The sequence below is a fragment of the Carlito syrichta genome, unplaced genomic scaffold (genome assembly GCF_000164805.1).
Source record: "Carlito syrichta isolate Samal-C Ts95f unplaced genomic scaffold, Tarsius_syrichta-2.0.1 Scaffold302281, whole genome shotgun sequence".
NCBI classification, from domain to species: Eukaryota; Metazoa; Chordata; class Mammalia; order Primates; family Tarsiidae; genus Carlito; species Carlito syrichta.
In genome coordinates this window covers 165,663-177,200 of record NW_007246377.1, presented here as the reverse complement: position 1 = coordinate 177,200, position 11,538 = coordinate 165,663, and the positions used below count along the sequence as shown (strand labels likewise).

General features: G+C 30.5%; 1 protein-coding gene across 1 annotated transcript in view; it reads left to right on the top strand.

The window, feature by feature from the left end:
* The window catches only part of LOC103258548 (protocadherin-15-like), a gene marked incomplete at its 3' end in the record, with an annotated part of 169,198 nt that overhangs the window by 1,431 nt on the left and 156,229 nt on the right, over nucleotides 1-11,538 (top strand). The window contains exon 3 of the mRNA XM_021711428.1: nucleotides 8,867-9,022. Coding sequence (XP_021567103.1) covers nucleotides 8,867-9,022 — 156 coding nt within the window. The remainder of the gene's footprint in view (nucleotides 1-8,866; nucleotides 9,023-11,538) is intronic.

The window sequence follows — 11,538 nt, the reverse complement described above, 5'->3', positions numbered from 1 at the left end:
TTTTTTTGCTAATTGAAGAAGAATGAGAAAGGAAGGAAGAAATTGTGTCTGAGATAACCATTATATTTCCTCTTTAACATCCTGGAAGCTTGTCAGGTTTCTGAACAAGAAGAGAACAGAGTACTTGAAATAAAGAGGTGGTAGCCTTGGCAAAGTAGAACAAGTATGGCTATAATAAATTTCTCTCAAATAATGGCAAAGTGTCACTCAGCTGTTAGCTTGAAGGTAAAGAGTTCGGTGGGAGCACTCACAGGTGTCTGCTCCTATGAATAGTAAACATTGACTGAAAAGTGAGACTATGGAAATGTGCTAATGTATATGAGCTGTAAAACATGTTTAAAAATCAAGAAAATTTCCTGGCAATGTTCCAGTCCAGTAGTTCTTAGCAGGAGGATATCAGTATTTTGATATTAAGAACAGCTAAATTACCAAAGTTGTATGTCTCATTTCTGAAAAAGTTAAAAAAAAGAAAAACTGTAATATGTTTAAGTAGCTCTCTAAAGTAACTTTATTCTTACTTATTTTCATCCTGTTCTTTGTTGAGCACAGAGGAGAGGGACAAGGGTACGGGTGATTATAACCAGGACTCGTACAGGACCCTGGGAAAACTGAGGGAGTATGTCTAAGCATGCCTACCTCCAGGTTCCCAGTTTATGGAAGCCAAACGTCAGTATTCAACTTAGAAAATCTGAATCATCTCACATCATTGCTCAGGGCTTATGATCCACTGTATAGTAGGTGATGGAGTGAATGATTCTTAATTCTATTTTGTGTCTACGATTTGGGATCTTTAATAAATTTCAATTGCCTCCTATTTTAGTGCAGTATACTGTGTCCTTTATCACTTACGAATTTTTTGACTTCTTGTGAATCATGTTTTCCTGCTGCCACTGTGCTTTTAAGGCTTCATTCATCAAAGTGGAAAGGTTTTTATTCTGAAAATTCTTAACCCAGTGGTCATCTGTTTTGTGTGAAGCATAGACCATTGCTGCTAGACAAGTAGCCAAGTAAATAAATGCTTTTAGTCCAATCTTTTTTTTTTTTTTTTTTTGAGAAAGCAGAATTTATTGAGAGGACAGAAAAGCTCCCACAGTGGGAAGGGACTCAAGGGGGTTGTGCTAGTCCAATTCTTATCACAACTGACATTATAGTAATTTCAAAATAATATGAACTATGGTAAACATAAAAGAAAAAAGAAGCATGCATTTGAAGGTAATTTTATCATCTAGAGAAAACATTTTTGACATATTACTTCAAGATATACATGCATTGGTATATATGTAAGTATATATACATTTATAGATATATTCATGTTACATACTTATTATACATAATTATATAATACTTATTAAAATTGGATTATACTATACATTATCCTTTCAGTTTGCTTTTTACATAAATGTATAAAATATGTATCTCCATGTGAATGAATGTATACTTACATAATCAGTTTTGTCAGCTGCCTAGTGTTTTATTGTATGAATCAATCAAGAATATTTCCTAAGCCAATCTCTTATTTTGGACATCAAGTTTGTTTGTAATTTTTAGTAATTACAAAAATGCTGCAGTGAACATTTCTGTACATGCATTTTTGTACACATCTATTTTTTCTATAAAGATAAATTTATTTACCTTTATTATATTAGTGGTATGTGAATTATATGTACTTTACTAAATAGTCCTCTAGACATATTGTACGTATATGCTTCCACACCGATATTGCTAAATGACTACAGTGCTTGAAATAAAACAATAGTACCATATAAACAATTGAAATAACTTCAGTCTATTTGGACAGCTGTTGTCTATTTTTTCTTCATTGTTTTAACATTATTGATATTGATTTAGAATAAGTATTTTTTCTTGGGTATGTTTCTCTATGCTCTTAGTTAACAATTTTATACAAAAAAGTGTCAAAAAGTGAGAGTGCACATTTTTCTCATATAAATTTCACTTTTAAATAGTACCAATGTTAATAGTACCAATAGTCCAATAGTTAATAGTACCAATAGTTAATAGTACCAATAGTCCAATGTTAATGTAATGTGAATATTGTTATATAAATTGTTATATAAATGTTTGTATACATATATTTATAATATCTTAAATTTTATTTAACATAAAACACGTTCCTACTCAAAAGTTAAATATTGATAAAATATTCATTAAATAACTATTATTATGAATAAATAGCAAAATATTTATAATTTTTAAAAAAATATAGGGCATTCACTGAAATGTGATTATGTAAGTTGCTCCAATTCTTTGAGTTTTTCATTTTATGAATATAATTGATCATATTAAAAATGTAAATATTCTGATAACAAAATAGAACCAACATTCAGGGCTTGACCTTACTAACAATTGCCAAAGCATCATATTATGATCACTGGTCTAGAATTCATTTTAATTGTTCTTCTTGAAAAATTGCTCCTGAATTTTTTTTAATGAAAAATTATCCACTGAGTCTTTGTCATACAATGATGCTTTTCTAAGAATATTCTGATATATCAAAGTTCTTTATCTCATAAGAAAAGCACAAAAGTGCCTTCAAATAAACTCAAGTTGTTGGAGGAGACTATTAAGAAAATCCATACCATAGATAAAAAATAATTTGCTTTTAGGAAGATTATAACTTTAGCAGGGACAGAAGAAAACTACTTGGTATTGGACCACTGGTTTCTATCTTTCTCTGTGTATATTCTCTATTCCCATCCCTGCAGATCAAATATTATTGTACAAGTATACTTTTGTTCTCCTATTTCCTCATTTTGGGCTTAACTTTAGGTTTTTTGGTTTGTTTGTTTTTTTACGTCCACACCATGGTAGCGGTTTATACACTTTCAATACAACTGTTAAATATGGCTTAGGGTCGTTATGTGTGTGTTTTTTTCAAATTAGTAGAAGAAAGAACAATTAAATACGCGCTGGCTTGAGTTGATTATAGCCAAGGTAGAAAGGACAAGGTAGGATCGCGTGATATATCCATATTCAGTTATACCTATCTTTTCAGCAGCAGTTAGGGAAAAAGTGTATCTTCCAGAGCAAACCTTTCAAATCCCATTTTCTACACTTTGTTTATTGAGTACAGAAACTGTCTCTCAATGAGAGCATGTAAATAATTGTGGCTACAATAGAACTAAAAGTAAGCAACATAAGCAAAAATGTTTTAACAGTAAATGCTAAAAATTAGCTGATAAAATTATGGTCTTCATCAAAATTTCACAGTATAAAAATAAAGATGAAATTACCCAAGCCCAAATAGTTGAATTTAATTAGAAACTTTTATATGGGATTGTAGGAATATAAACTCTTTGACAATTTTCAAGCTTGATCTGTAAGTCTTTCCCCTGATAACCATCATTTATTAATTTTCTATTTTTTATTGTTAACTAAAGTTTTATAAATTTATTCCTCTCAAAAAAGAAGTTACAAAATCAAAAGCCTCAAACTATAAAAAATAATCAAAATATAATGTCTAGTGAGAAAATGAAGCATCAGTAATAAAGAAGCATTGCAAAAAAAATTTTAAATTCCAAATTATTCTCACTTGGCCAGTATTCTCTAATTATTCTTGGAAATGAAATAATAAGGCCCATAATAACATCAACAATAATAATAATGATCAGAAGAAAAATATGACTCTGGTACAGTCCTTTAACATATATCAAAATTGTGAGCAAAATGGTAAAAACTTTTGATCAGAGAGAAATCATGCATATGACCATATCGAACATCTTAACTTTCTTTTATATCCTAATTTTGGTAGCTACACAAAGAGCTTGACTCCTCTCTCCAGGTCAATATCCATGTAACTGTTAAGTTTAGTAGTTTTATCCCCATATTGCTACTTGTATCCACATTCATTGGCATAACTTTATACAAGTCCTCTTAGTTCTCACTTGGATTGTCTAGTTCCCTCTGCTATCTTTCTTGATTCAACATTTTCGTGATTCATTGCCCTGAAAGAGAGGTCTGACCTGGTTCATAGATAGATTTTCATTGTAAACTGTTTTTATACTTGGCTTTTGATGTTTCCTAAATTCAAATTGCACTTGTCTATATAATTTTTTTTCATTTAGAAATAAATGCACTAGATTCTAGGAAAACTGAACTATTTGCTGTCCCTTAAATATAATCTAATATTTTTCTTACTGTGCCTTCTCTGATGCTGTTTTGAACCTAAGTTTTAAATTCTTCTAAATCTAGTTGCTATGGGTTGAATTTTGTCTGTTACCAAGACATATTTTAAACAGTATATTTTACATAAATCATTTCTTAATAATAGCATTGGTGTGCAATTCCTTTTTTTAAAATCTATAATATTTAATATTCTGTGTGATTTGCGATATAGTTTTTTGTGTTTATCTCATAGCAATTTTACTTGACTTGCTATTAGTGTGCAAAAACTATGTTATTTTAATTCCAACCCACATTGACTTGATATATAACAAATACTTATTATTAAATAAGCCAATATCATTAATAATTCATTGTGAACAATTCACAAATTTATCTACTTTTTATATTTACCTAATTATATTATCAAATTGGTATTGTGTTTTTTAGATAACTTCTTCTGAAAATTAGTTATTCATTATAAAAATTTAATTTAGAAGGACACTCACAACTTTGGTCAGCGTTGCCTTTAAGTTTGTTTCTTTATCTAAAAATCACTTTTAGGACACATTATTTCTTGTTTCCTTTTTTCAGATTATTTATGAAATAATACAGATTCTTTATTTTATTAAAATAGTAAGTACATGGGCAGAAAAAAAAATCACAGCATATTCATTCATGTGAAGATTGGATACACTTTGCTGATATCTGATGAAAAGTAACATTAATTCCTACTAGTGTGTTAAAATGTATTTCCCCTCACCCCAAATCATTAAGAATTCCAAATAATGTAACTTGTAGACAAAAACCAGTTTTCCTTATATTGAAGGTATCTACACTGTCATAGCAACAAATTCCTTTAAAAATTTCACTTGCATGTTGAACCTTAAATGATTGAGAAACTCATAACAAAAAATTGCTTCAAATTTTTATCTTTTTTTAAATGGCAAAATCTACACATATTTGTTGGAAATTTTTCTTTTTAGACTTTACACTTTCAAACTTACATTTCAATGATAATTTCCTTTTAGTGTTAATGCGTATCATTCTTGATACACATAAAAATCTATACACACAGGTACACTGATGCACAAATATGTAAGTATATATTCAGAGTATTATGTCAAGCACTCATTTTTAAATTAAAAGACTAGCTTGCATATCTAGATATATAGAAGGGTAATTGTTTTAAATAATTACGTGAACATAATCTATACCCAGCTTTTATTTTCTTCTTTGTTTCATGAATGAAGCAATTAAAGAGAATTAGAAAAGATAAAATTACCATGACTAATTTTTGCCATCAGTTATAAAAGACAAACCTAAATTTCCCTAACACATTCCTAAGCACTTTGGAGTCCCTAAACCCTCACTAATCGACTTAGTAGACCTGTACTTGATGTATTTATGACCTTCTTGTACAGCAGAATAAAATCTTTCCAATGCAAAATTACAATGTGTGTTATGTATTAGCCAAAGGGAATTCTTGCCCTCAGTGTGATCCATTATGGTAGGAATTTATTGCCCTGTAAGTTCTATCCATGCTACTAACAGTTGCACAGGGAACTAAAGTTGAGAGTGACAAAAGTTTCATATGACCTGATTATATCTAATTTATGGTTACTTAGCAGAACTAAGTGGGGTTCAGTGCACAGCACATTTGATTCTTTATTTTAAAATATTTTGACCTTTCTGTCCCAGTGCTACCACTCAATGTTGAATTAGAAGCTGAGATGGAATGACTTTATAGGTCTGTTTTGCAATATCTAAAAGCTAAATAACTTTAGAAGAGCATAATTCACCTTACTGTCTTCCAAGGGGTGTGCCAAGGGCTAATAGTACGTGCGTTTATTTTTTACATGTATTTACAATTAAAATATGCAGGACCTCCCTTAAAAAGTTTATTTAAGCAAATACTTTAAAGCTGACAGTAATATTAGAGGTCATCTAATTCAAATTCATTACAGAAAATACCTAAGAGTTAGCCTTTTTAAATTGTCTTTTATCCTAAAGTATGTAGCTATTTCAGTGCTGAGTTTTGCTTTATAGAATAGTCATTCTATTCTATGCTACTTTGAATTAAGAAAAAACTTCTACTTATATGGAAACCATGCTTTATAACACTTTTTAGTCATCATTCTTCTCTCTGGAACTACAATAAGTAAACTCAGATATTTTCATAACAACCATTTTGATGTTTGGCAATTTTTCTTTTTTAGCTTTAAAATCCTCTAACTACACAACACATCTGCAAAGTTTTCAGACTTCACTTCCTATTCATCTATAAAATGGTGCCGGTTGTAATCCACCTATTTTTGCATGTGATATTATTAATAAATGTAATGTTTGTTTTAATGTTCTAGAACCCATTTACAGTGTTGGCAGGTAAAATTAGATTTAACAATCAAAAATTAACAATTATATTTTCCTATTAATGTTTGCTGCTATCTATTACATTTAGGTGATTGATTTGTTTTCTGTTACAAATTGGGAGATTTAAATTTATTATTGCAAACGTTTGCCACTTTCGTAACTCATTATTCTGAATTATTAAGATGATTTGAACTTTGTCTTTTGCCATTAAGTGTATTATATATCCTTCTTAATTTTGTAACATTCCAGAATTTATGCAAAAGTCTTTAATACCTTCATTTATATCCGTACTTAAAAATGAAATGGTATATATATCAAAACACAGAATTCTGTGTCATTAGAGACATCTCCTCATATTTCAGTGAGCCTCAATTTATCCTTTCTGTGTACAATTATTCAGCAGATACAAATCAAATTGTACTGTTTTTTATTAACTATAAAAATATATTATATTAAACAGTGTTTTGCTTCAGTTTATATATAGTTTTTTCTCATTTATAAATGTGGCATGCCATGTTTTAGTAAACTTATCTTAGGTCCCAGCAATAATGGCTATATTTTAAAATTGGTTTAATAACAAATATTTTATGATTTATCTTATATTCTAAAATGATAAATTCATATTTTATAGATTTAATTTCTTTCACTCTTTTGGAAATTTAGCTCTTTATAATTAAAAGAGTTTGCATCCATTATATATTTAATATATGCCCAGTACAGAATAAGTGTATGTGATGTTTGCAAGTCACATTATGCAATATTATCTGCATATTTGTAGATAAATAAACTAAGTACCGGGCAATCTTGCACCTTACCCTGAGTTGTACAGCTAGGTTATAGAATTAAAATTGGCCAAGCAAACTGATTCTGTGTCATCTTTCATAGATACAGTGCTAGTTACTGAAAAGAGGGATATAATGATGACTAAAATAATATTCAAGTTTTATGAAGCTTCTAGTCTAGTGAAGGGAGACAAACTGAAGCACATATATAAAATATATAGTATGACAATTGGTGAATGAGAAATTCAATAAAGAAAAATCAAGAAGAAGAAAGTTGAAAGGAGGGGGAAGGTTGGAGACAAAACTATTTAAGAAGGAGTGGTCAGATTAGAGCATTCTGATAAAATGTTTTATTTAGAGGTAATATCTTATAAGTTTAAGAGATTTAACCGGGCTCGGTGGTTCAGCCTGTAATCCCTCACTTGGGGAGGCTGAGGTGAGTGGATTGCCTGAACTCGCAGGTTCATCTCTACAATAAATCAAAAATTAGCCGCGCGTGGTAGCGCATGCCTGTAGTTCCAGCTACTTGGAAGGCTGAGGCGGAAGGATCACCTGAGCCTGGAAGGCTGAGGTGAAAAGATCACTGGGAGCGGCCATTGCACTCCAGTCTGGGCGACAGAGCGAGACTCCAACTCAAAAAAAAAAAAGAGAGATTTAAACAATCACAAGGGAATATTTTTAAGTGTTAAATACTCTGACTCTAAAGTCAAATAGATATTGATGTGTATCCCAGCTTTACAAGCCTCTTAGCCATGAGACCTGAGAGGTAAGTAAATGCCCCTTTGATGACTTTTCCCCTTCAAAGAATTTATTATAAAATATAATTAGGTAAGTACATATTTATGTGTAGTATGTATTGAATTATTGTTTATAATAAAAAATTGGTAGCATGAAATACTTGTTATAAGCTATTACTTAGATAAATCATGAAATTGGTTTGCAGTGAAGTATTGTTAAATCACATAACATAGCGTTGTAGTAGTATACATCAAAATGCTATCGCAAACATGAGATGGTGTCCATTTGTGCTTGTGTGTTTATGACAGGTACACATTTTGAGAGGGAAAAAATTTGTAAAATAGGAATTTAAGTGTGTAGAATGAGTACGTTTGGGTGGGTTGTGGCTTTTCTAATTTTGATTATCAATAATTTTTATCAGCAATAAACAATATTTTAGCAAAAATATAAATAAGCATAAATGTTATGCAATCTCCTCCAAAGATTTATTAATTAACACTTTTTATAGTTAGAAGTAGATATCACTGCTTCTTTAACTTGTGGGGGGACAAACTTTATTTCATCCCATCAAATTTAAGCACGAGTTTTATGGTTGTATTTGTTAGCTATCCTCTAACGATGAGCTTAATACTAACTATAAGTACATATGTTTAGATACAAAAATTGAATAATGAAATAATTATGATTGTCTTCTCTTATATTGATAATGCAAAAATGATCAATTTCTTCTAGATTACTATAACTTTAAAATGAACAATAATGGAAAATGTTATTGATCAAACAAGTGCTTTGACAATGATGAGAAATTTCAGTTTAGATTCGTATTTTTAAAAGATTCAATTTCTGCATTGCAGCCACCGATGAACATACACTCCATTGTGGTTCAAGTACAATGCATCAACAAAAAAGTGGGTACTGTTATCTACCATGAAGTGCGGATCGTGGTGAGAGACAGGAATGACAACTCACCCACGTTCAAGCATGAAAGCTACTATGCCACAGTAAATGAGGTCAGTTTCCACCTACGCTCTCTGCGTCCTTTTTATTGGTATATGTAACTATTTACTATAAATGTTTGTAAATTATTCCTTTCTAATAATTAGCCTAACTGTTTTAGAAAGACCAAGAAAACATTTTTAGAAATAATACTTAGAAGTAACAATTAATTTCCAATATTATTTCAGGAATTCACTCTGCTAAAAAAAAGTCAATTTATTTATAATAATAACCAAAGAGATTTTTTTTATTTTTCATCATTTGAAATAATTTATTGCTTAAATCCATGTACATTCTTACTGAGGCACAACAGGAGTAATTTTTATTATTATAAGAAACTGGATTAATGTCTTTGTATTCCTGTGGTGGTCATACAAATTAAATGCCGAAAGAAAGTATCTAAGCTTTTATTTATTTAAAGTTATTTCTTCAATTTTAAAAACAAGCTCTGAAATACTCACAAAAGTTGAATATAAATCACAACTGAATTATTTAAGAAAATGCTGATCAAATTGACAAAAAAATTGAAAAGCAATAATACTCATTGTTGTAGAACATGTTTTTTGTTGTTTATTGCTTTGTTTTGTTTTCCCTTTGGACAAAAATCTATTAGCCAATAACATTCTTCCCTCAAAAAACAATAGTTACTCTACTAATGTTTTGTTAGTCCATTAAGCCAAAAATTATTTCTAGAGTACCTCTAATATTACATATTATATGTACTTTAGACAAACCAAAAAAAAGAATTATGTTAATGTGGTAGAACATATTTGAGAATATCATCTTTACCTCCAAGATGAATTTTTTATCTTAAGAAATATGTACCTACTTTATAGTAGAAAATCAGTGTAATTTGAATATATTCAACAGATCATTTGAATATATTCAACAGATCATTGTAATTGTAACCTCTACATTTGAAATTACTAAAAATACATTTTATTTATTCTTCTAGTCATAGCAATTTGAAGAAATTACATTTGACATAATCTGAGACTTCCTACAATGCTTAACCTCTTTGAGTTACTTTTGCTTAACAAGTTTCTACTATAATGATAGATGCTAATTAATTGCCCAGTACTAGTTTTACATGTATATAGATCATCTTATTTTGGCATCTAAAGTGTAGTATTTGAATTAGATTTGTTTGGCTTGGTTGAGTGCTAATTTCATTTCAGTATAAACTAATAGATGAATTACTTTAGGCAAAAAATCTACTTAGAAAATCTGTTTTGTGCCATATTTAACTGCTCCTGGATCTCTGCATATAGTTCATATTTCTTACAGAAATTTATGAAATTCAGTTTGAATTTCAAGGCATCGTATGTGATGTGACTATTTTCACCTTCCAGTCTTTTTGGTGTCTTGTTAAAAAATAACTTTCTCGAATGTCATTTTAATCATGTAACTCCACTGTTTAAAAATTATGTAATTTCTCATTATTGTCAGGTGGGAAAAGGCCACCTCTTCTGGCAGACTTTCAAGGCCTTCCATTATCTGACCATTTGTCAATGTATTCTTAACTTCAAATTATTGCTGATAATGCCTCATTTTATGGAGATTAATTTCCTCATGTCTTATAAATATTTCCATTGCTTGGACTTTGCTCACACTGTTCACTTTACTTAGAATGAGAGCCTTTCCACTTTGCAAATCTCCAAGTTTCATTCACCTTTTAAAGTTTAACTCAAGTTCTATTTTCATGAAGTAGTCCCTGACTATCCACATTTATTGAATTTCAATATCTCCAAACCCTAAACTCCTATAGCATCTGAATAAATAGCAATTAGGCTATTGAATTTTAGAAAAGTTAAATATTTGATCATAAAACGTTGTTTCAAGAGACTAGCTTCTTTTACAAAATTCTCCACATATGGTTGTCCTAAGAAGTTTCTCTCAGCCAAGCTTGGTGGCTCAGCCTGTAATCCCATGCTTTGGGAGGCTAAGGTGAGTGAACTGCCTGAGCCCGTGGATTCGAGACCCACCTGGACAACTTGGCGAGACCTCATCTCTACAATAAATCAAAAAATTAGCCGGGTGTGGTAGCGCGCGCCTGTAGTTCCAGCTACTTCGAAGACTGAGGCGGAAGGATCGCCAGAGCCCATGAGGTCGAGGCTGCAGTGGCTGGGAGCAGCCACTACACAACCAGTCTGGGTGACAGAGTAAGATTCCAACTAAAAACAAACAAACAACACCAAAAACAAAAACCAAAAAAACAACAACAAACAAGAAGTTGATCTCAATACATTTCCCTATAGAAACCTGAAGCAATCCTATTCTACTAACATTATGGTCATATCTTCTGTGGTCTGATAATATAGAATGTGTGTGCCTGATGATTTCACCTTTAATTTTGTCAATATTGTCTCATATCTATTTTCTTGGAAACAAATCAAAGGCATATTTAGCTCAAAACAGCATCACAAGAAAAAATTATAATTTAGCTATTTATTTCATTTTTCAATTTCAGTAGTTCTTCCATGGTGCTAGTTTTTAGTTTAACTGACATAAATTCTCTATGGGAAAATAA